Source organism: Varroa jacobsoni, unplaced genomic scaffold (genome assembly GCF_002532875.2).
Source record: "Varroa jacobsoni isolate VJ856 unplaced genomic scaffold, vjacob_1.0 scaffold_738, whole genome shotgun sequence".
Taxonomy (NCBI): domain Eukaryota; kingdom Metazoa; phylum Arthropoda; class Arachnida; order Mesostigmata; family Varroidae; genus Varroa; species Varroa jacobsoni.
Genome location: NW_019213640.1, coordinates 204,485 through 228,403, shown reverse-complemented (window position 1 = coordinate 228,403; position 23,919 = coordinate 204,485). Strand labels below are relative to the sequence as shown.

Here is a 23,919-nt window from a genome sequence, read left to right as displayed (position 1 = left end):
ATCCACCTCATGGAGTATTGAATATATATATATATATATATATATATATATATATATATATATATATATACCCCGACTGCGTGAGCAATAACTTTATATATATATATATAATTTTTGTATATCTGCTGATTTCTGATCAGGTCGATTTCTTGGGTAAAGCAAGTGACTCTTTAAATGCAGTAGAACCTGGGAAACTCTGGTACTGCTATAACGTTAACATAAACGTACATATTGCAACACTTCTGCCCTTGTCCACGCCATCGTTTCAAAAAACAAAAACTACGTGTAAATAATGCGCGCTCACTTTAGAGCCGGTACGGTCTTCATCTGGTTGGCGCCTTTCCTGTTTTTGGCCCTCTGCCTCGGGATCGTGAACTGAGTTATTTCGTTCATGCCTACATGTCAGGACGAAGCATTGACCACAGTGTAAACAGCCCGAAGCTATAAACTCACACAATCGAGCTATCGTATATTTGTATGCCTAGAAATGCGTATTAATACAAACATACATATGTTCATCGTTAGGCATTATAGGTGAATTTTCGTAGAAGCACTAGCGATAAGCAAACGCCTACATTTTTTTTGAATATAGAGTTCATTACTAACACACGTAATGGAGTTACACTACATTGATCGTAATACGCTTGTGACGGAGTTTTTCGCACGAAAGTTTTTTTAAAAATCAATCAGGATTTGTAAGGTAAGGATTGAGTGAAGATAATGCAATAAATCCATAAATAATATTTATGTCTATATTGAACGCACATCTCTATACTGTTGATTCGTCACCCCATAAATGATCGGGTTGAGACAGGCGCTAAGGTAGACGAGTGTATAGGCTAGCAAGTGCACCCCAGGATACCGGACTCCCCTATCTGCGACCTGTGGAAAGAAATTCCGATAATTCCTGTAAACTGTACCATATTAGCATTGGCTGAAGTTTTTCTTACCCTATTTTATTGCAGAATTGGTCTTTATGTCACTGTAGTGTCTTAAGAACAAAGTGAGCTCATCTTAATAGAACCATTAACTTACTTTATTGTTAAGGTCAACGTAAAGTTACTGCTCAACATGCTGGTCAATGGGGTAGCACTTGTGGATCACAACAAGTTTTGTCACATGAATACCGGTTTCGTTGAAGTCTGAGCTAACCTTTGCCACGGTGATTGGTAGATAGCAGACAAGAAACGAGCAAAAAATAATGAGAACCATTTTTGTAACCTTCCATTCTTCGGCTCTGCGGCGTGCTTCGCGTTCACGACTTTGCTCCGTGGTTCGTGCATGCGAGGTCATTTTCACTTTACTTCGGTGCACGATGAAGAAGATTCGGGCGTAGCAGACGATGATTGTGAAACATGGCACGAGAAAAGCAGATACGAACAGAAAGTACTTTGGCGATCTACCATTCACCTAAAATCGCAAGTTGCACACAATGTATGGCGAAGTAATATTTATTCAGCTTCTGTTGGTTGGTGCTTTTTACCGGAACTGTATTAACATTTTTCGCCTATACGTCAAATACTTATTATCTTTTTTTTTTCGACACTGTAATTCTGCTCATATTGCACGTTACAAACTCGATTAATGAGTCTGGAGTATGCCACTTTCAAGCTTATGCACTTTTAAGTACTGGCTTATTTGTAGAAATTTATGGAATGTGTTGAATGTGGAAACACATTGAAAAGAAACAGTTCAGTAGGTAAAACCCGCACTTTCCAGAATAGACAGTCTTGACGGGGCAGGAGCTGTAACAACTCGTGTAATTTCAAGTATAGATCGCAAAAGTAAAATCTAAGTGAACTTTGAATAAAAGGTATTTTAGAAATTTGCTGATACTCTATTGTAATTATCGTCGTAAGGTAATATCTTTGAAAGAGTCACGAATTAAAATGGTAGTACATGTACATTTGTATGTATATATGTATATGTACATGTAGAACTTGTGAGTTAGGATTTAGATGAATTAAAGAATCTCATTATGGAATAATCATAATTAGTTTTTATATTCTATAGAAGATTTAAATGCTTTACACTTGTGTCACCGAATCATATGACCCGATGAATGAGCGAAACCTATGGAGAAGAGAAACAATACTTTCGTATAACAATAGCTAATGTAAAAGAAATATTTCTTAAACGTTTGTTCATAGGGCCTTATAATTCACATTTTCGTAGTAGTCGTTTTCTAAAATTTTCAAACTTTAGATCTGTCTATAGAAGAGATACGTATGTCGGATATCGAACACTTGCCCAACAGGCACCAATAACCATGGGATAAAATCGAAGTAGTTCATCTGATTTCCGATCAATCAGAACACGCACTATTATTTTTACTTGAATAGCATCAGTCTAAATATGGTAGGCCCTCTCTACATCGGAATTCTTTACAGCTTTATCTAACATTTTGAAATAACAGTCTGAAATCAGTTTGGACCAGACTTTTTACATAACGCCGCATTACAAACTTGTAGCATCTCAGTTGTTACGGGTTCAATATAGGTGTCGGAAAAAAATATGGCAACTTTTTTTGGCGTCAAAACCTTAACGATTGACACTCCACATTTATTGAAATGAGAGGTTAATCTTCTGGTTATCGAATCCCACTTTAATTAAAAAGAGGAGGGCTGGAGATGAAAGGCAGAGAGGTGTTACCTATCTTGATAACCTCTAAAACTGAGTAAACATATTAAATATATTGTCTACCTAACCTTATTTTCCGACTATATATTAGTGAGTAATATAGTTTAGGGGATAGGGGTTGCAAGGCAAAAACTAAATCTAGGGTCCTTGACAACTTTTGAACACTATAGAAGACTAACAGATATTTCATAACATACGCGGGCTCCCTAACTCACGTTTATGTATACTTATCCAAGATTCTGTTTTCGCGCTAAACAACTTAAAGTTTTGTGCTTTATGAATCACCTTTATTTTTACGGCTTTATATTCTTGAATATAGAGATTAAAAAATCAAAAGTTGGCTAGTTATAGTGCTCTCTATGCATAACAACTTTACTACCTTGTAGACTTAGATTACAGTAAGGGCTAAAACTGGGCTTTTAGAAGAAGAGTATATAAGTTTCAACTACTTTAAACGCCATCTACGAGAGATGTCCAACAGTGTGCAAGTTTCTATTATTACTATCATCACTACTGCCGACAATAGTACTAACGGAAAACCGATAGCACCAAGACTTAAATCGTTCTCATCAGTTTAGCTTTTACGTAAAGTCTAAGAAATTTTCAATAGATGCCGAATTTTCACGGCAAACCTTTTTAGGCTATAATGGCTCTAAGGATAAAAAGTTCCTTTAGCGGTGTTCTCTGTTTCACTAATTCAACTTCGCTTTTCCGTAGTGCTTGAAAAAATGATGATTCTCTTTGCTTTAGCCGTACATTTTATTGATCTCAGGTTGCATATTAGCCTGCGCGGTAAATTTGTCTTTCTTCAGATTTATTTCCTAATTTTACTTTTAGTAGGATGAAGAGTTAATGGAAAAAAACTAGCCTTATTCGCCCGTTTCTATGGAGGTTCTGTTTTCCGTGTTTTACTTAGGCAGTTAGGCATTATTTCAAAAACTCATAGAGGATCTACTGTTGTTACTGTTAGGATGTCTATCCCTCTAATTTATTCGAGAACATAATTAACCCCGAAGTCGATAGCAGACTAACATCTGAGTTGGATAATTAGGTATTGTTAGAGGCGTTTTTGTTAAAATACATAATGTTTGTTCACATTTAATGATACGTTCAACCACAAATTGATATTAGAATGATAATCATTCATTCATTCATTTATCATTTAAGTTGTTACATTCATAGACTTGCAAGTTTTCATCTATGAGAGAATCACTATATTTTTAATAAATTACCATACCTCAAGAATCGAGCAATTAAGTATGGTGGGGTCGTAGCCAAACGTGCCCCATCGGCCGAACCAAGTGGGGACAAGAACTACAATTGGGAAGATCCATGTAAAACCTGAAATTTGATTGATGCATAGAATAAACAGGTTACATTAATTTAAACACAACGACAGTAAAGTAATAGGTAAGCCATATATTTTCTCAATACTTGTAATCGTAGAATCGTAATTAAAAAAAAAATTTAATTTATTATATTTATATGAAATTATTTTCATATGTTTATAAATTTATCTGAAAACACAGTTCGTCTTCAAGATCTAATACTACTAAGTCGATGTAATATTAAAAAGGTGTGCCAGGAAGGAAGACTAAAACACAGGAAAGAGAACATAAGTATATATTCTCAATAAGTATTCGCTTTCGAGCGTTTATTACAGCCTCTGTTATTACTTCTGGGTAGTTAGGTCAAAAAGCAGATTAATTTTAACCTATTTTCGTATAAGCTATAATCATGGAGTCCTTTGCTCAAACTGACAAAGGGGTAAATCATTTCAATGAAAGTACCCGTTACTAATTCTAAACTGTACTTTTGAAGAGAGACGCTCCTTGATGCATCCCTCATCTGCTTCTGCCGTTGTTGTTGTTGTTGCTGCTGCTCCTAGTACGCTCCTTGGATGCAGCGTCTGGCCCGCCATTCCGCACGAGCACATTATGCTCGAGTATTTCTCATAGCAGGCGATTTGACCCTTGACTTAAACAGCTGCATAGATGAGTTAAGTTTTAGGATGAAGCTACCTCGCAGGAAGGGGTGAATAAACGTCTCTACTGCACCTATGCATGGGACGAACCATCTAAATACAACTAGACACGTTCAAAGAAAGAACTATTGCCGCTCGCGCCTTTATTGCTGCTAGCAGTGGTGTTGCTGCTGTTAATATGATAACCGAAGCGGCTGGTCGTAGCGTGTCTTCACACGGGTGGGCGAGTCCTTTCTTTGGACCTTCATGCGGAACAGCAGTATAGGCTCTTGTGCGTTTGGAGGCGTGATCTGAATTCCAGCAGGAGACGCCAGCAAAGACCTTCATTACATTCGGGAATGGAACGGGCGTAAAAGGGCGAAGAAGGAGAGGGGAAGCATGCAAGTAAATAACGCAGACAAACACGCATCGTCGTTGGCTTATGCATTGTAGTTATGTTGACGGGTTTGAGAAGCATAGAAAAGGTTAAGAAGGGATTGGGTTAGGACTGGTCGGACGCCCCGTACAAATCGCTGGGTTGCGGGAAAGAAAGTGCGATGGTATTTGCGTCGAGATCAGAGCATGTCACCTTACTACTGTCTTGACAACAGCACTGTGCCACGCCATAGGCACGTGATGCGGCCATTACGCCCGTCCAGCAACCAAGCTAAAATGCACCACGAGGTTGTGAAAGGTGTTGCAGGTGAGGAGGAGAGAATTTGATCGCTGAGACAACACATGAGTAACGCGAGATCTGGCTAAGGTTGTGTCTGATAGAACCTGTTTCTCATCCATTTTTATTGTTTGTTGTTTCCTGCGCGGATCTTCCCCAAGGAAATAGAAACGAGCCTCTAGATGCAATAACACGGTCTTCGGTAAAAGCTCTCTCTCATGGTTTTTCTACTTGTTAAAGGCGCGGCGATGTTCAACAAGAGAAACGAATGTATTTTTCAGGGACTAAAAAGCCGTTTCACTCCAGCAGGCAATATGCCCACGGATGCATTAGCTAGTGCCACTACAGTAATTAATAACAGTTTTTAAAATAAGATACTTCACTGTTAACTCAATCTGTCTAAAAATATCTAACATTGACAAAGATTGAACGTTAAGAATCCTATAATAAAGAAAAACCTAGTAAGATAATGCCTCCTTAATAGCGTTAGTAATAGTTTCAAGATAATACAATGCGTAGGTATGTTAGGGAGTAATGCCCAATATGTCCTACAGAATGCCGAATCGGTAAGCATACTGTACTACATATATTAATAGTCATCGTTCATAGTGAAGTATTTTTCTGTATGTATATTTTCTTGTATTGGAGTACTTTTGATGGCGTAAATCTATTTTTTGACCTAATTGAGGGAACGGGACCATCTACAGAAAAAATGGCCCCATTCTACATTGTATCTTTTCGTATGTAAACCTATATGCACACACATTGAGAAGATGGTTAAGATAAGAAAAAGGGCGCTTGTGTAAAATACGCAAGCAGTTCGGACCCCGCTACAAATCCACAAAGGCGTTAAGAGTGTGCTACAAACAAGGCTCCTGTTGTGTGGCAGCTTTAAACACCGATCCAAAAAATTTACACGGAAACATGTTGCGCATAGCTTAAAAGTGTCTACGGATCCTATACGAGTCTATAATTAAGGCTTGTATGTTTAAGCAGGAAGAAAAGCTCGTTATCTCAGGCCTTTTAGATAAAAAATTATCCGCGCTCATCGTTACATTTTGCGATTCCTCTCGAAATGCTCTAGATGCTTTCACTCGAAAATGACCCGCTTCATAGAAAATTATGTTCTAGATACTGTACTCTACTGCAACTTTAAAGAATAAGGGGAATATTTTGATGGGCATTCATCACAAGATAGTGACAGGGCGTTAAAAAATTTTTGTAAGCATCTAACGAGCTCCAGGTTAAATCTCATGGCGTGATTAACAGAAGGCACCAAGAGTTGATGTTTGAAAGAAAGTATCAATAAACAGAACTCACCAATCATGAGGTAGATGGCTTGTTGGCGGTATATTCGATCGTACAATCGCCGATGTCCAATTAAAATATATCTGCAACGCAAAAGCTTAACGTTTTCATGCGAGACAATGATGTTCTTGTAGTATTATCAGTAATACGGTGTATGTTAATACAGAACTACTAAGTACCTGAAATATACACGATAGTACGACTAAATGATTTCGGAAAAGTTATATCATTGTATCAGATTCGGTACTTATTGTAGAGGCTTGTGTAGAATGAGTGACTTGCTTAGGTGAGCGGCAAACCAATTACTTAACGGTTACCACAATGTTATGACCGAACTCATTAAGAATTTTACTATTTACCGATTAATGGTAATGGCTGTGATGGACAGAAGAGACAGGCCGACATTCATATACCGGAAAAATGGAAACAGCCGACAAAGGAAATCGCCATGTATCCATTCACGATGAAAGAAGCGTGATGCAGCGAAGGGCATGTTCACCGCAGAGAACATGAGATCAGCAAGCGACAATGACACGATAAATAAGTTCGATGCATTTTTCCGCAGCTACGAAAAATAACAATAGTTACAACAATAACGAATAAAAAGTTAGTCTAAGTTAAGCCGACCAAAAGCTGCAATGTCTGTTGTTTAGAAGGCAATCGAAACAACCGAAAATGCTTTACTTTAATTAACGCCTCTGTTTGAGGCATTGACTGAGGTATAAAATCGCACACTCCTTTTTTTTTATTATTTAACATGTTTACGTATAATAGATTTTTTTTACAAGCGCGAATATCCGCCCATCTTGGGAGCAGCGATCACGAATATCCGTAGAAAGAGCGCTGACACGCATTGACGCACTTTTGTGTCGATTAATAAATACTAATTTAGTAGTAGTAGTGTTTGGCGAGAATTCAGAGCTGAAGAGAGTCTAAGGAACTCTAAGTCAAGCATTGGCCACGAATAGAGAATAAGAATTTGTAAGGAGGTATTTGTACTATGCAAAGCCATTTAGCGAGAAGTATGAGATTTTTATTTTGCACTTAGTTAAAAATTCTAGTTCCTCTTTTTTTATTAGTAAACACATCTGCTATCCATATATGCACGGTCCTACTACCTGTAAACCTAAATCATTATCAATACCTTCAATTGCCGCCATTATCGCACTTTGTTTTTGAAAACTTTCATTTTATTCACTGTTTTACGGAATAAGGTTCTTTAAAAGCTTCACCTGACGCTTCCTATATGTACCAAGTCATGTGCAAGACCCATAAATGATCCATTGACAGACGGCATGATAATGTGTATCAGCAGTAAATTTGGTGCTCCATAAATACAAAATCTGCAATGAATGACGTCTGATTCCCTGTGATATAGACATAGATTCTACTCGTGGTAAATTTTCTCATATGAGCGGAACGGACACAGCCCATTGTTTTCGTCTAACATTACAAGACGTCATTTTTACACACACTTTTTGAACATAGTGTTTAGCATCCAATTGCAGGAAGATTCTGTATTCCGACGTATATATATTTCTATAACCCGCAAATAAGGTAATCTCAGTCATCAACCAGCCTCGGGACAAAGTCTCGTATGTTCGTCATAGTAAAATTCCAATAAATATGTTTTCGAAACGCTGCCTTATATTTCAGAAGTGCTGCTGTGGCATTTTCCGCAGGACTGCGGTATCCAGTTTTTGTGGTCCTATTCTGCCTCATTCTGCACAAGTTCGTACCAAGGAAGGCCCAGATAGGTAAACTTAGAGTATACACCTAATGTATATATAGACCACGTGGCGTGCCTAAATCGACAATTTTCCTTTCTTATCTTTCGCTTCTAAAACTGTATCTAGCAAAAACAGATATTTCAATGAAATGTGCTCTTTGCATATACTCATATAGGATCGTTTCTTTTCACCTTCAGATGGCAGCTTCAATGATAGAGAGTGTTTGTCCTGCTCCTTACAGGCATAGCGGGGTGATTCGACAACTTTTTCTATTTCAGTCGAAAGCAGACCAATTATTTTTTATTGTCCGACATATCTATTTTTGGAGCTAAAAGTTAAAGGAAAAAATTAAAGTTTTTTTCACAAGCGTTGAACTATCAGTTTCCTAAAGAGTGGAAAAAAACCTTTCCCAGAAAAAAATAAAGAAAATTCGATGAAATTGCGATGGGACGATTAAGACTCAGACTGCAAGACCAAAAACGGCTGGTTGTGCCCAACCAAGCATCTAGCGCTATTGAGATGCTGTTCTAATGTTGAAGAACTAAAGTTATTTTAAGAGACAATTCCGTTTCTTACAATCTTTAGCGAAGGACTAATGTGAAACTATTAAACAGACGCATGAATAAAGACAACATAAAAACAATTAGCCCCACTGCCCGTTAAACGTAACTCTAGAACATTTTTCCAGATTTAATAGATAAACACCTAGAACGCATTTATATGAACTAAAAGAAGCCCACATAGCGTAAAACCAAGAACAAATTGCCGATCTAAAACGTGTGCGTAGACCATACAGTCCTGAATTAAGTATTCTTCTCGAATTAGAAGTTTGGAAGTGTACCTACAGGCGAACGACAAATCATACTACTTTCCTTAACCTTTAGGATAAGAAATTAAAGCAAATTCACTCACTTTATACCAGAAATTTAGTAAAAACAAATGATGCACAATAAACAATAGAACAGATATTGCGTTTACAATATAACCAGAGAGTGATAAAAATTATTTTTTAGCGGACTTTCTGCGTGGTGACATCAAGCGGTTACATTACTGCCATCCAGATCAAAACTGGATTTCTTATAGTAAGAATTATTTTTTATGTTAGTAAATCAATTGTCGAAACCGATATTTCGTCATCGCCCGCTTTTTCGGCGCTCGAGTTAACAACTACCTTAGCAATTTCAACACAGGACTTGTCATTTAATTATACAATGCCCTAGCTTGCAATTTGTCTTGGTCCAAGCGTACTATTACAAATTGTGCGGGCAATTGCCTTGTGTAATTAATTAAGGCTTATGCTCAATGATTAGTTAACAGAAAAAAGCGATACAACTGATGCGATGATACTATTTTTTTCCATCGCACTGTTCTGCTATTGTAGATTATAATTCTTGTTAAACAAAAACTCTAATAGAGACGTCCAGATTTCAACGAGCGGTTCCAAACCCTTATATTCAGTTTGAGCCATTCTCGTAGAACCTGCTACGTATAATACGTACCAGAAGATACCTCAATTGATAGTACACCCAGGTGCGAACTCCTGTCGTATTTGGGTGGAATTATTAGGGCGTCAACTGAAAAAGCTGATTTGATAAATTATTTTTTATTCATTCGTTCATGGAAATGATTAGCATTTTCACAGGAACTCCTAATCCACTAAGCCTTGGTATTCGGCAACAAATCAACGCTTTTATATTTGAAGTTTAAATATATTAAATCTATATACGGTCGGCTTATGTTTTCTGCTAGAGCTTAATTAGATTCTGCCAGTGTTAATTACCTTGTCATTTTACAACTCGTTTCTATTGTCATGATAAAACCACTATTATTTCAACGTGCAAAGTTGTACAGTTTTCTGAATCTACTAAAAACAGAAGAAAAAGTAATTTTCATGGAATGAATGCTTTGAAAATGAATAAGTATTCATTTTAAAGTCGAACCTATTTACAAAACAAACCTAGTGCATCCCATAGTACAACCTCGTAGCCGACGGCCAAGGATCAACAACGTTGGACGCCTGGCACTATATTTTAGGTTCCGGCTTTTTTCCTTGCTCATTTTTTAGCATCTTAGATTAGTTTGGATGTCCCTTCTACTCCTATGTGTTAGTGAACTTATTTAGGTTTTCTCCAATAGACCAATATGATATCTCGACCTGGAGAAAGTTCAATGTCTGCGTTCGACGTGACGTTGACTCGAGAACGACTGATAACAACTGAAAGTAGCCTTCAATCGTTCTCGAGGCAAAGCCGCAGTCGCTCTAAATTTATAGCAATTCAATTTAGTCAGAATTCCTCACTAGCGATTTAGATGTCACCGTAGCCCGGCCTGCACGCTGAGCGTACAAGTATGTATTTCGACTTAATCGAAGATGCTGCCGTAATTTAAACTATGGGCCCTTATCTCAATTCATGAAGTGGGCAATAAATAACAAATATCCCTCTTTTCACTGGTAACGTGCACAAAGGTGGGCGCTTCAACTATCAAAGGTAATACTTACCAATTAAGGGCAAACTATGTATATATCCGCAACCTTGTTCTATGATAGGCAGTAAACGGTAAAAACTCGCCCACATTTTTTTAGAATATGGATAAGACATGGCATTTGCCTTAAACATGGATGTTGTTTTTGTAAGCATTGTTAAGGAAGGATACGTTAAGCTTCCACGCCAGTGATTTTTATAGGCCGAATGGTAAAAGATCGGCTAGAAAAAAAACACGGTTTCCGTTTTACCATTATCTCTATTTTATTATTAGTCCTGAGCACAATTAGGACAAAACGAAAAGAATAAAATTTTGAGGAAGCGGTATGGTGAGATATATGTAGTAATAATTGAGTATTTTGGGATATCATAATTCCGCGTTCCAACAAAATTTTAGCTTTATAGAAACTGCGGAAGCAATGAAAGAAAACCGAAAAACGATACATTGGGCGTTTGGAAGGAGTGGACTTATCGAATTCTGCTAATTAAAAAGACGGATAACAAAATGCCATTGGTTGTGTCAATGGATTTTTTACAGCTAACAAATGAACGATTTGTTGAACTGGGGTACTAGCGAATACTCTTAACGGCTGAAAAAAGAAATAGTTACGTTTATAATGAACAAGAGCAGATTAAAGGGGAACGAGTGTATGAAATGAAGATACCATATAGCGAAAACCCCTCATAGCAGAAAGAAAGGTGTACGCCTTCTGCGGCTCAGCTTTCTGGGCGGATTTTTCAATGAACATACTTCTCTGAAAATCTGCACAATAATACACAAGTATAAATATACTTTTTTGAGATACGGATACATATAAATATAAGATTTGTATGCTTCTGTATAGAAAATGTAGGAAGAGTTTCTAGTATATATTAAACTGGAACTTGTCTCGTCGAAATAAAAAACACAACTCGCTCGAACTTTAACAACTTATTAATGTATTATGTATTGACCGTGACTCTCTAAACGCCCTCATCCATGCCAACTCTTTGATATAATGCTTCCTGTTAGCAATTTTCTGGCTTGTTCTCGAAGATATAATCTACTTAAGTTTTGAGGGACTCTCTATATTCAAATGTACGGTTACTTACTTAATTCGCCAGTAATTGGAGAAGGTGTAAAAAAGGTCTCAATGATAAAGTAATTGCAAAGAAAATTTTTCTCTGAAGTCCTTGCAGGGCGACCTTGGCACACCTTGTCATTTGTGGCCTGGCATTGACCTTAGATCTTTTCTACTTCATTCAGTTGATGTAAGTGCGTTTTATGCATATCCTTATTGATCGGGCGTATCGTACTGTTTAAAACTTTTCCGGTCTAACTGGATGGAAATCATTTTCTCTTTGGCATGGAACTCTGGTTCTGGGCTTGGGCGCATACTCCGAAGTATTTCATTGGCTTAGCCGGTTTATATTGACATGAAGACGCCGCTTTTCGTCACCGGTAACAATTCATTGTTTCTTTGGTACGTTCTTTTAACTTACGGGACGCGTAAACTCCTAATTTTTTAATAATACCCATTAAACTAAGATATCTCACGGTAGTCATATAACTGCAGTTCATTCTTTCGCCTGATTTGCAAGCTGTGTTCCGTCCATTTCAGTTGGTCCTCATCGATTTGAGGCGGTCGACCGAGGCAGAACCTAGCCTCAGCAGGCCGTCCTGGAGTTTCGCAAACCAGCTTTCCTCTCGCAGTCCTCTCGCTTATAGTCTTCACTGTACATGATACAACCATCATGCTTTGTTACGGCAGCTGTTTAACCTCGACAAAGCGAGGGAATAGCGAGAAAAGACACGTTTTTTCATCTAGAAGTTTCATCTTTGGAGCTTAAACTCAACCTGAAGTTCCATTCACTATACAATGAAACTTACTATAGGCCTGTGGAGCAGAGAGTACTCCTGAATGGTGCATAGCAATAAAAAAACAGATGAAGGTTAGCAGAAACGAGAACCATTAACAACACAACAAAATGACTTGTGTTCCAATCTGATTCATATATTGAAAATATGTATACATTGAAATGGAGACCCTACCTTGCTGACGTGTCAATTCGAAATACTTTGCGCTATTACCTATAGAAATGGGCCAATATTTTAATCTTTGTTTACCTACCAAAATATGAGGGTAGATGACGATAACATTCAGTCAATTGCATTTTCCTCTTTATATTGAAACACCCATTGCATACGTCCACTAAAAGGCACGATTGAAGAATTTGTACGTCGTGCTTCAGTTCGAGCAATAGTTTGTAAACCAAAAACGAATAATTCAAATACCCAAACTATCTAGCACGGGAAAGACGATAATTACAGACAAACACACATACGCATCGATCGGATCCGCTTTTGCGTGCATATTTGTTGTGCTGTTCCTATTTGCATGCATTTAATCTGTGGCACAACCGTTAGAGGGGAACAGGGTCGTATACTGTTTGACCATTGAAATTTCACCTTTTGCCATTCGAAAGTTAGTAAAGCTCGTTCTGTAGCTGTTTGAAGTAACTTTGCGCTGATTACGTCCGAGCTAGCAGATTTGACATTCAAAACTTAAGTAGACCTTTATACAATAGATCTTGCTGATACAAAAATAATGGGGTACCCTTGTTGAAGTTATTCTCGTTGTCAGCAGTAATAATATGTTATACAGTTTAAGGATTGATAAGACCGGATCTTGGCTGTCAGTGACTGATCACTATTCATACAATTTGTTCAATAGCGCGATTCGCTAAGTAAGTGTCACATTTTTTATATTTACATTTATCATATGGTCTTACAGTTTTCTAATAGAGGCGCAGTTTATTTTTCTAATCGACGCTTCCTATCCCGAAGCTTAGAGCTACGACGAACTGTTGCGAGTGGAAATGTGTTCGAAGCGGAAATTCGCTTTATAAATAGACCTCCCCTTAACGGTTCTGTGTCACATTATTATTATTATTATTATTACCGCAAAGCAAAAATTGCACGATCAAGTTTGCTGTTGCCTTTCCGCGGTACGTTCAAGTCAAATAGAGGCTGTGTTTTTCCATCTTCGACGGCAAACAAAAGATAATGCGAACATCGATATAAAGGCAACAAGAACGAGGCCAGAGGATGTATCATACATGTATGAGTCTGGACAAAATGGTAGTTCGATCACAACGAAGCAATGTATTTTTTCGTGGTACATCTGTCATTCAAAAATGTAACTCGGCTACTGCTTGGCTTGTGCCCAAACTTTAGGTGCCCACTTCGTTAAAGTTTCAGGCATTTACCGATTATGTGAAAAAGCACCGCGTCAAAAATATAATTTTAAAACGTAAGCTTTTTTTACCGTATAGTTTTACAGCCGTGTTCAAAATATCCGACACTCATATATATATATATATATATAACATAGAAAACTGCAAACCTTCCCGTGTTTCTTTCATAGATTTTGTTTTTTATTTCCAATCGAAGTTTACACTATTATCGTTTGTGACCTTCTGCCACTTCAATAATAACTTGTTAATCTCACTACTCTAGAATCCTGGGATTCGAAAGAAAGACAATTTCGATGTTATGTTGAGACTTGGATATTTTTCCTATTTAAAAGTCAAAATTTTTGAAAAATTGTAGCCTGTGCAAATCATTCCTGTTGAGTATGGTGGGTGACAGAGAACCGTCAACTGTAATTCCTGCATTTTTTCGGTATGAGGTTGAACGTTGTCTTGCAATAGAAGCGATTAATCGCTGTTCATAAATCTTGGCTGGTTGACGTACAGCTTTTTCATCATCTCTTCTAATTAGTGCATGGTAGCGCATTTTGCCGTCGGCATTGAACCAGGATTCATGGAGCTGCAGTGGGTAGCAACAGCCATAAACCGTCAAGCAAACACCATAAATTTCTGCAGCCATACACCTGCTTAGAGGTGATGTCCAGGCGGCTCAGTTTCACTCCCCTTTGGTATGACCATCTGCGATTATTACAGAGGATCAATTTTTCATCACAAGTCACAACTCGATGCAAGAATGGGCCATTGTTCGAGCGTAGGAGCAAAAAGAAGTGTCTTTATATATCTCGTCTTTGATTTTTCTTGGCCTTATTATTATTATTATTATTAAATTCTCCTTCTTCTTCTTATAGAGTTTAACCTTATTATTAGGCTGGCTAGTTAGTTCCCGAGCCTTCTTACTGATCAGAAAACACCAGAACTATTTTTGTGTCAATAGCTTACTTTGTTACGCATCGTTCGACATCGTTTACGACTTTCCTCCGAACGTTTCTACTAACTGATGTGCGCCGTATTGCCAGAAAGTAGCGGGTTTTGTCCCAAAGGTTTTTAGCACGTATTGAGTTGTTGATTCACGCCGAAACTGAGACCACGTAATGCTCTATACGAGGCAAGACATTGAGGCGCAAGATTAAACTATAATTCTTTGTTGGATTCAGGGAGAGCGCATAAGATACTTATCCCAGGGTTCTGCGTAAGGCCAAGGGATTTAACATCGTCGACGATGGATTTGTTGCTACACCCTACATTTTCGGCTAAAGCTTGAGTTGTTTGTCGGCCGCCTTTTTTCAAAAGTGCCTTCATATGCCTGTCATCAAGCTCAGACGGTCAGCCAAAACATTAGTGTTTTCTAGGTCCTGGATACCGCTATCAGCCGCTCTTTAGCAGTTCTTTCGATGATAGCGCTATCTTCGTACACAAGGCGAACGTCTCGAGCTGTTCTGGCAGCCTTTTAGCCTTTACAAAACTTTTTTTTTTTACTTCGGGCATCCATATTTGAAAAGCTCTTTTAAGTTGAAACTGCATCTATAATACCATGCCATTAGCATCATGCTAATGGAGGAGACAATGCATTTTAAAACGATGTACTAAGAACAAAAAAAGGAAATCTTCCAGAAAAAAACTTATTATCCAACTTCTTCATTTGACCGAGGTAGTCAAGTAGAGCATTTTCATCAAATATGAGTGTTAAAACGCATGCCCCTGAGACGATTCGTGTTCGACCACGGTTTTCAATTCCTCGTTATTCGCAGGTTTCCTTCTCGGAATTTTTCTAACGGAAAATTTCTGACTAACTAATTTTTAAGAACTTTTACTCAATATATAAATAGCGCCATTTTAAAAACAAAACTCAATCAAATAATTTTAATATTTAAGGCCAATTACACAGCATAAAAGTGAAATATCCTCAGCCGATTTTTGGCCTATGACTGCGGCATTATTCTATTTTACATTGGCACACTGTGTGTCGATAGGGATATCAACAAACATACTCGAACTACTGACAAATTACGTGATATGTAAAACTGACATAGCCCATTTCAACTACCGCCGGCGTGATAGCGTGCTGCAATCGGATTTCAGTAAACCCAGTATTCATTTCGTGCGAATATCTCGAACTACGCACAACTCGCGCGTTCTGCTTCACTCTCTAACGCAATAGTTACGCTATTAGTAGTAACGCTAATAGTAACGCTAAAGAACTAATTGAAATGAGTTTGACTTGTTTAAGTGTTTTTTGATAATTTTACATGTTTCCGTACGTAGGGTGCTGAAACAAGAAAAGGAACAGATATAACTGAGGAACAGAAAACGCTGATTAGCGCATTGCTTCGTCAAAAACATACATAACGTAAAACTACTGAAATATATTATGTTTGCCAATATTTAATGCTACGGATAAAAAGCTACGGAAAAACTCCTCCTGTCGTAAGGTAAAATCAATTACAAGAATCGAAAAGATGTACTACAGATTGAGAAAAGCATGCCTTTATCTACGGACTTCAAAAGGATAGTTCGTCTAGTACAACGTCATATAGAGCAGATCAAAAGACCGTGAGCTCGTTATCTTCGTTATGTCGAAAATTGCTTTGACGCCAACTTGAGAGGCTGGGTTCAGGAGCAGCAAATTTTTCAAGAAACATCGGTTGGACACTCGAATGAAACAAGTTAATCTCCATCGGGCAAACCAAGCCAAAGATTGGACCATCGGAGAACTGAGCAAAATCTGTTTTCCAGTTTTATTTTAATTTGAAGTAAAGTTTGATATGCCTTGAGACGTTTTAAAGAACGATTTTTCTCCGGATCATGACGAAAATCAAACATGTCAAAAATTATAATGTGGTCCATAATTTGTAGCAAGGGTACCGGGATGATGTACATTGTGCAACGAATACAAGAGAAGCAGAAATATGGTAAGGTTGCAAGAAGGCAAGATGCTACCTCAGATACGAAAATTGTCCCCTGACGATGACTATGTCTTCATATGCGATGGGGCGCTTTATTACAGAGCTCTAAGCGCCCCTTATCTATTTGTTGCCAATGGTATCCAGGTCTCGTTGTAACCTGCTTATTCGTCAGAGTTCAGTCTCATAAAGAAAGAATCTCTGGAAAATAGTAAAATGACGGGTTTGAGAAGAACAGAAGGTATCAAATGTTCCAGAGCTTCATGAAAAAATTACTAATGTGCGGCTAAAGGATCCACTTACAGCTGAAAGAGTCGAAAATTATATCAGAATCATGCCCGAAAGAGTTATCGCTCTAAAAGGCGGTGTCATAAAGTACTCATACTGGTAATTATATCACATTGTTTGTTAAAAGTTTAAAAATGATCGGTGGCGTTCTATGTGAGGTACCGGCGTAAAGTGGAATAACGACGTCATTGTACGTCAGGAACCGTTTGAGAATGTCTCGTTTCAGTGCTAGGCCATTGGCTCTGAGAGTTGAAACCGTTTCATTGGGCTTGTCAATTTCATTAAACACCTACTGCGTATGCTACTCTATGTCCGTACGGGCATGGTTTGTCTTTACGGAAAAGGTACCTGAATATACAAATGTCTTGATTCAGCGTTCGGTAGTGCACTGTGCAAATCAATGTCAAACGAGAGAAAAATCGGGCCACGAGTAAAGACTAGACTGGTGCGTGCCTTCGCAGGACTACACCTCAGATGTGACAGCTACGGTGTCAGATGGATATCTGCTGCACGATGAATGGCCGCATTCATATTTATGGCTTGCGTTTGCCTGCGAACTCCGTACGGCTGCGCACGAACAGCTTAGCAGAGATGACATTCATTCTGCGCTTTTGCCTACAAATATGGATCATATTCTGTACAAGTCGTGCATTCGGGTTTTTTTTTGTTATTGCTAGAGTGAATGCAGTTATGTTGCCGCGTCTGTGTTTTGGGGTTTTTAATCTATCCGCACATAGCCCAGAAATTAATTTGTCCTGTGTTACAAGCAAGCGGGTCAAATTTTTCATACAGCCAGCCTATTTGCTACATCCATAATTACGGATGGGGTGACAAGTTTGATGCAATTTGAAGTTCATGGGCAAATTTCGAACAGTTTTAATATCTTTAAGCTGGCACTTGACGTATATCACAATTTTTATAGATAAATTTTGAATGCATTGAGTTTCATATCACTTGCCTTCTTACTGAGACCAAGACGCATTTCTGAAAAATCAATATATAAGATGTCCTTCCATAGTAAAGTAACACATTACTGTGACTGGCTTCTCTATCAGTAATCGACGTCCTGTAAATCGTATCCTTAGTAAATGTAGTAAGTGTCCGATATTCTTCTACTAATTGGTACTGTCGACTGAACAGTCTTTTATTTTGTTTGACAGAAAGAGAGATAAATATGATATATCACTGAATACCATTAGTCCTGATTCTACCATTAGCCTCTGACTCAGACGGCCAATATGGAGCTGAGCTTGCAACATTACATTTTATCTTTTTTACGACGTCGAATGTTGGCCGGTGAATCATATCAAGGATGGGTGTTGAGAACGAAGGAAAACAAAGCGAAAAAACATGTCTAGGGTGTCATTGTTGCAAGAAAATTGGTCGAGCAATTTCCTAATGGGATGAAGATCTCCGGATCTCTGGAAACCTCCCTTATTTGTTTTGCACACAATCATTATCTAGGTAAAGCCGTTTCTATCTGCCCCGTGTCTTGTCTACGATACCTTCGTACCCGCTCAGCAACTCACTTTCAGGCGGAATTAAATGAAAATTAACGAGGTGCTGCAGGAAAGAGATTCTAAAAGTAGAAAAAAATCTGGATAAAGGATGTTGTCGACAGTCAGCACTGCGGCGCACAGCGTAGCGAAATAATTGCCACGGTAAATGACGACTATCGTTTTTAACAATACAGTTCCGTATACTTTTGTAAATATTATAACGAACGGTTGATTTGTTTTTGGCTAGCAGGTTTTTTCGACCGATAATCAACCCTAGGCGCTTAGCGGATGGAACTTTGCTTCTTTGGATTCCTTTATTGCTTCGTTAAACAAACACGCGCTTATTACGTGCCAGCTATTCAATGAGCACACTGAATTATTTTTAGGTCGAGAACTCTAAGATATTATTTCTGCTCCTACATTACATTGCCATAGAAAACAGCAGGCTTGAACGTTGACAGCGTCCACGACATTGATCCTTATGCATACACCCACCGTTATAGTGGCTTATACCACTTTATAGTTTCTCTGTCTTCGCCGACAGGCTCTCATTTACTCAAACTACAGTGCGTATATATAGGGCGACTATAGCAGTAGCATGTTTGTGCGCTTTTTGTTCCTTCTTCTAAAAATAGGGAAAAGGAGTTTTGGGATCGAAAATTTACAAGGAGAACGATGATGCATCCCCATCATCGCAGTTGCAACCTTTAGCATTATCGTCGCTGCTGTTGATGTTATCGACACCGTTTGATTCGCCCTGAGTGGATCGATAAAGAACTTCCGTGGTTTTTTCGCTTTGCAGCTGAAGTATCCGAACGAAATTACACAATGGCTGTTATGAGAACGACGGACAAAAGCGCGAATGCGCTAACGAGGTTTCAAGCCACACGATGTTCAGTGCAGATCAACTGCGGCAACATCTGCCGAGGCTGCAGTGCGGAAAAAGCAGACGAATCTGCATTGTGGCTTCAGCTCTTCAGCTTTTATCCCAGTGCTCTTCTCCGGCCTGAACCTCGCCTCGTATTTAAGTGCATACAGCTACATTCGAGCTACACCAGCAGCTATCGAAGCAGTTGACAAAACGTCTTCCAACACAGCCAATGATAAGGTCATGTAGAGAAAACAGAGCACTGTTAGAGAAGTGTCCCAGGCGATCAGCTACCTCATGAAGTGGCAACAGCGATGGCGGTGGCATCGATTCCGTTGTCTGGTTCGTTTCTTGGCGACGCTATTGAACTGCATTGTGAAAGAGGCCAGCACTAGCTTCGCTCAAACTGCTGTTGTTGTTGTAGCTGTCTGCTGCTGCATGGGCCGATCTGCTGAGCGCGTCGTTACGCTTGTGCCGAAATCTCTACCTTTGTTTTTCTCACTTTCGAGATGATCGATGTGTCGAGAGTTTTGCTGATTTTAGTGATTTCGGCGTCAGCGAACGTACAAATGAGAATGCCGTTCAGCATAGCCTAGCTTCGGACGTGCTGCTGCCAGCAAAACGGAAACGCGATCAACTTCACGAACGAACGGTCGCTGATGGAAAATGAAATGGATTAAACAACGATCGATGGAAGGAAACCGCGCAGTCAGGATAAATCAGCGGGAAAGAATAATAGTCCAACACAGCGACGCATAAAAATGAACGAATACGTTCGGGCAGGGATCCGGTTAAGAAGTAGATAGAGACGGCAAGAAAAAGTGAAAAAAGTACGGTCGATGCAGAAGAGTACAGTTACGTGCGGTAATCAGCCATGACTAAGAGCCTTTGCCAGCTGACCAGTTACGGCTGGCTGAGTGAGCGAGTGGGTGGTCATTTCGTTAGTTGTATGCGTAGCGTTGTGTGGATGCGGGACCTTGCGTGGGCTTTTCACGTATGTCTGTTAACGTACGTCTAATTCACTGGCTGCAATGGCATTAATATCAGCAAGACCACTGTCATCACTATTGGCGCTCATTGCTTGATCGCATTAATTATTGGCTTCGATGGTTCCGATATGGACGGTGACTGGTAGGCAGCAACTGAGCTTTACGACGTGGGGTAGAGTTAATTTAGACGAAAGAGCTACACTGACTATGTCCTGCGTTTTTCATCTGGTTCCATTGGCACCAAGACTCCTGAAAGCCTCTTGCTTTGAATGTAACGATCGTAAAAAGAGAGAAGAATTCAATTTTATTAAGGACCGTAATAGCACGCGATGGGTAATTCTGTGCATGTGAACTTTTTCGAGTTTCACATAAGATTTGCACAGAATGCTTGATTTTAAAGGAAGATGTTAAAGGCCAAAGTGACTAGTTTCCTGAACAGCTTTTTCTGTACTCCGTGATCAAACTGTATGCTGTTGCTGTTAACGTGACACCATTTTTCAGCTATAACTTGTTTTGTCCCAGAGCATCAGCCGAGTCGAATGCTTCGGTAGCATCCACTCTATTGCGCTTCAACGCCTCACCACTGTACATGCTTAATGGTTGCCTTATGTTTCGCTAGCCTTTCGTTCCCCACGGCATGCTCTCTTGACTCGCTGGACCGAGCATTGGCAGCGGTCGAAGAAGTATCTACTCTTCAACCCTCCTACGTATCATTTGCAGTTGTACATGTTTACCTGTTCTGGTAGAGCCCTTCGCCGCCAACGGGTTTCCGATCGCCTTGTTTGCCCTCTAGCTTCAACGTATGAAGGTTTCGTAAGGCCGGCTCTTTACCACAAACCCACAGTCCGTCCGTCCCTCCCCGTAATGTCGCTTTCCTCGGTGGTATCGTACTTTTTTCCCGCCTCCCGCTAGCAAATTGCATTTGGCTAGTCGTGTCCGATATTCCTTGCCAGTCATGCTTGGCTGAGTGTCGGTTTTGACGCGACAAACCTTGTTTCCTACGACCTATCATTCCAGCGATGAAAGCTTAGGCGTCCCAGTACGGTAAATTCGAACTCGAACCTGACACGGCCATAGCATAGTCATTGGCGTAGTGTTCGCAAAGCATGTTGTTTCCGGTCTCCCTGCTAATGTGCGATAAGGCCGACAAACTTATGGATGAACGAACATATGGGCAGATTCAGAGAGCGAAAGTGAGAGAAACTGGGAATGATGGCTGAACAACGGGGTACTAGCATCATTACGATAATATGGCCGCTGAGGAGAGTGGCAAATAGTAAACTACTGCTGCTGTTAACTGGGATTGTGGGTCAAAAATAACAAGAGGGCCCCAACGACGAACAGGCTGGCCAAGTGGGCAGGCTAGTAAACCGGCAGAAGCTGCTGGGCAGGCAAACCTACAGATGTGGAAAAGGAGACGATGATGGTGGTTAACCGGCTAAAGTACAACGAGTCGGAAGCCATTGGCCCACTGAGGTCGTTTGGCATGCGGCGGTTATGAACAAGCACGCATACTATATCACTCAAGCTCCAGACACTTCCTCGACGAAAATTTCAGACACAAGCTAGCTGCGAGGCAAAGTTGAGCACTTTTGCTATTTTTTCGCGATTTGTCTTGCAGGCTTGGATCCGGCCGATAATCACCATCGTTTTCATTGTGTTGTTGTTAGGCATCATTCTCGTTCGCTGCGGCGTAACAAAATAATGTGGAGCGATAACGCTAGTTCTAAGGTTATGGCCTTGTTGTTCCGCTTGTCGAGGCGGCGGTGATGTAAGATAAGACAGTTAGTGGATTGTTTGCGTTTCCGGAAGCGGAATGGGCCTATGCTAAAGGTGGCTTATAGCAACCTAGTGTAATTTACCAAACGGATGTACGGTGGCAAACGCTGTACGCCATCGACGTTGGGCACGTCAACCAAAGCGGAGTCCGAAAAATTGAGCATTATATGATTTCGCTTCTAGTGTGATGCAACAGCTTGCTCACGTTAGTTCGACTAGTATATTTCGACTGTTAAGCATCTTTCGTCTGAAAAAGGCAGGGTCAGACGCGTAGAAGGGAATCTTGGCATACCATGATTCTCTTGTGAGGAGGGTATATGACATTCACCAACCTACAAAAGCCTCCCCCTGCCGATTACTCCTGAACTCTCGCCCTCAGATACTAACTAGGTCTTACGTAGTTATTTTCCCTAGCAAAATGGCTTTTACATACGCATCGAGTGAGTAGTGATACAAAGGGTTACATCAGAGAAAAATAGTTCGCTGTATTGGAAATTACGTCGGCTGATTGATAATAGTAGAAACTAATTAGGTAGAAAATTCTTAACGGTTGAATTGCTGCCGGCATTTTCGTCGCGCTCGGTGCGATGACATATAACAAAATCACTATGCATTGTGCTAGAAGCGTGTCATTATTTGTTTTCCATACGCTTCCCAGAGAGGGACATGAACAGTCCCCAGTTTAGGCTGGCCAGTTTCGCCTCACCGGGTTTGCACATCAACTATGGCTGTCTTTATGCAGAGACTATTAGAAAGAAGGTGGCTTTAACTAGGTATCTGTTTCTGTGCAAGAATAATCAGTGACTCTCCTGAGTTACAGTGAACGGATCATTATTATGAGGCTTTAATCGAATGACTTATATTTGAAAAAAAAAAAAAAAACTTATATTTTTTAATAGGCTATATAATTATCTAAACTAAAAAGAAGCTACTTTCTATCCTATATACAACAATACGCATTCGTGACTGAACTTACTCACTGAAAAATATAGAGTCATTATTATTGCGAAAACAGCCTAGGTAGCAGTCAAAACACCTGAGGCAGATTGGAGATTTCAATGAGACAGAAATATCCCATTAGGGGAAATGGGTAGAAAATGGTTCTGTCCATTTTTGCACGTATGCTGTCAGTCAGCTCACTGAGTCAACGAGTAATTGGCAGTACTGCTTTTCGTTTGTTCTCGCACGACATAGCAAACTGAACTGCTCAATGCTGTGACCTGAAGCAGTCTCGAGCCTACTAGGTAAGTGTTAAATAAAGAAACAGGCTTGACAGTCATTACGATATGATAACTGATCGCTTTAGATGCTACTTGAGAAAACCGCTTGATATTCCCATTTTATTAAACAATTATTAGTTCAGTGGATGAGCGGCTGTTATCGCCGTCCAGCAGTAATAAAATAATCACATGTGTCGTTATTTTGTTCTGCAAAATGTCTAGTCTCATTTGTCGTATGGACGTCATACCTTTACTAAATGTCGTGTCTATAAAACCATTCATCGCGCAAAGCATGGCGGTTGTGCCCGAGTTGCCTCTTTTGGTTTT

General features: G+C 39.5%; 1 protein-coding gene across 5 annotated transcripts in view; it reads right to left on the bottom strand.

Moving 5' to 3' along the window:
* Positions 1-23,919, bottom strand: part of LOC111263134 (G protein-coupled receptor moody) — a 44,651-nt gene that overhangs the window by 1,098 nt on the left and 19,634 nt on the right. Inside the window, exons 3-8 of one of the 5 annotated variants that reach the window (XM_022837983.2) lie at positions 6,944-7,149; positions 6,597-6,667; positions 3,878-3,981; positions 1,153-1,410; positions 766-882; positions 229-481 (exon numbers count right to left, since the gene is read on the bottom strand). In XM_022837983.2, coding sequence (XP_022693718.1) covers positions 266-481; positions 766-882; positions 1,153-1,410; positions 3,878-3,981; positions 6,597-6,667; positions 6,944-7,149 — 972 coding nt within the window. In that variant the 3' untranslated portion in view covers positions 229-265. Of the gene's footprint in view, positions 1-228; positions 482-765; positions 883-1,152; positions 1,411-3,877; positions 3,982-6,596; positions 6,668-6,943; positions 7,150-23,919 lie in introns of those variants that run through there. The other 4 variants (XM_022837981.2, XM_086969476.1, XM_086969475.1 and 1 more) reach the window with 4 other exon arrangements.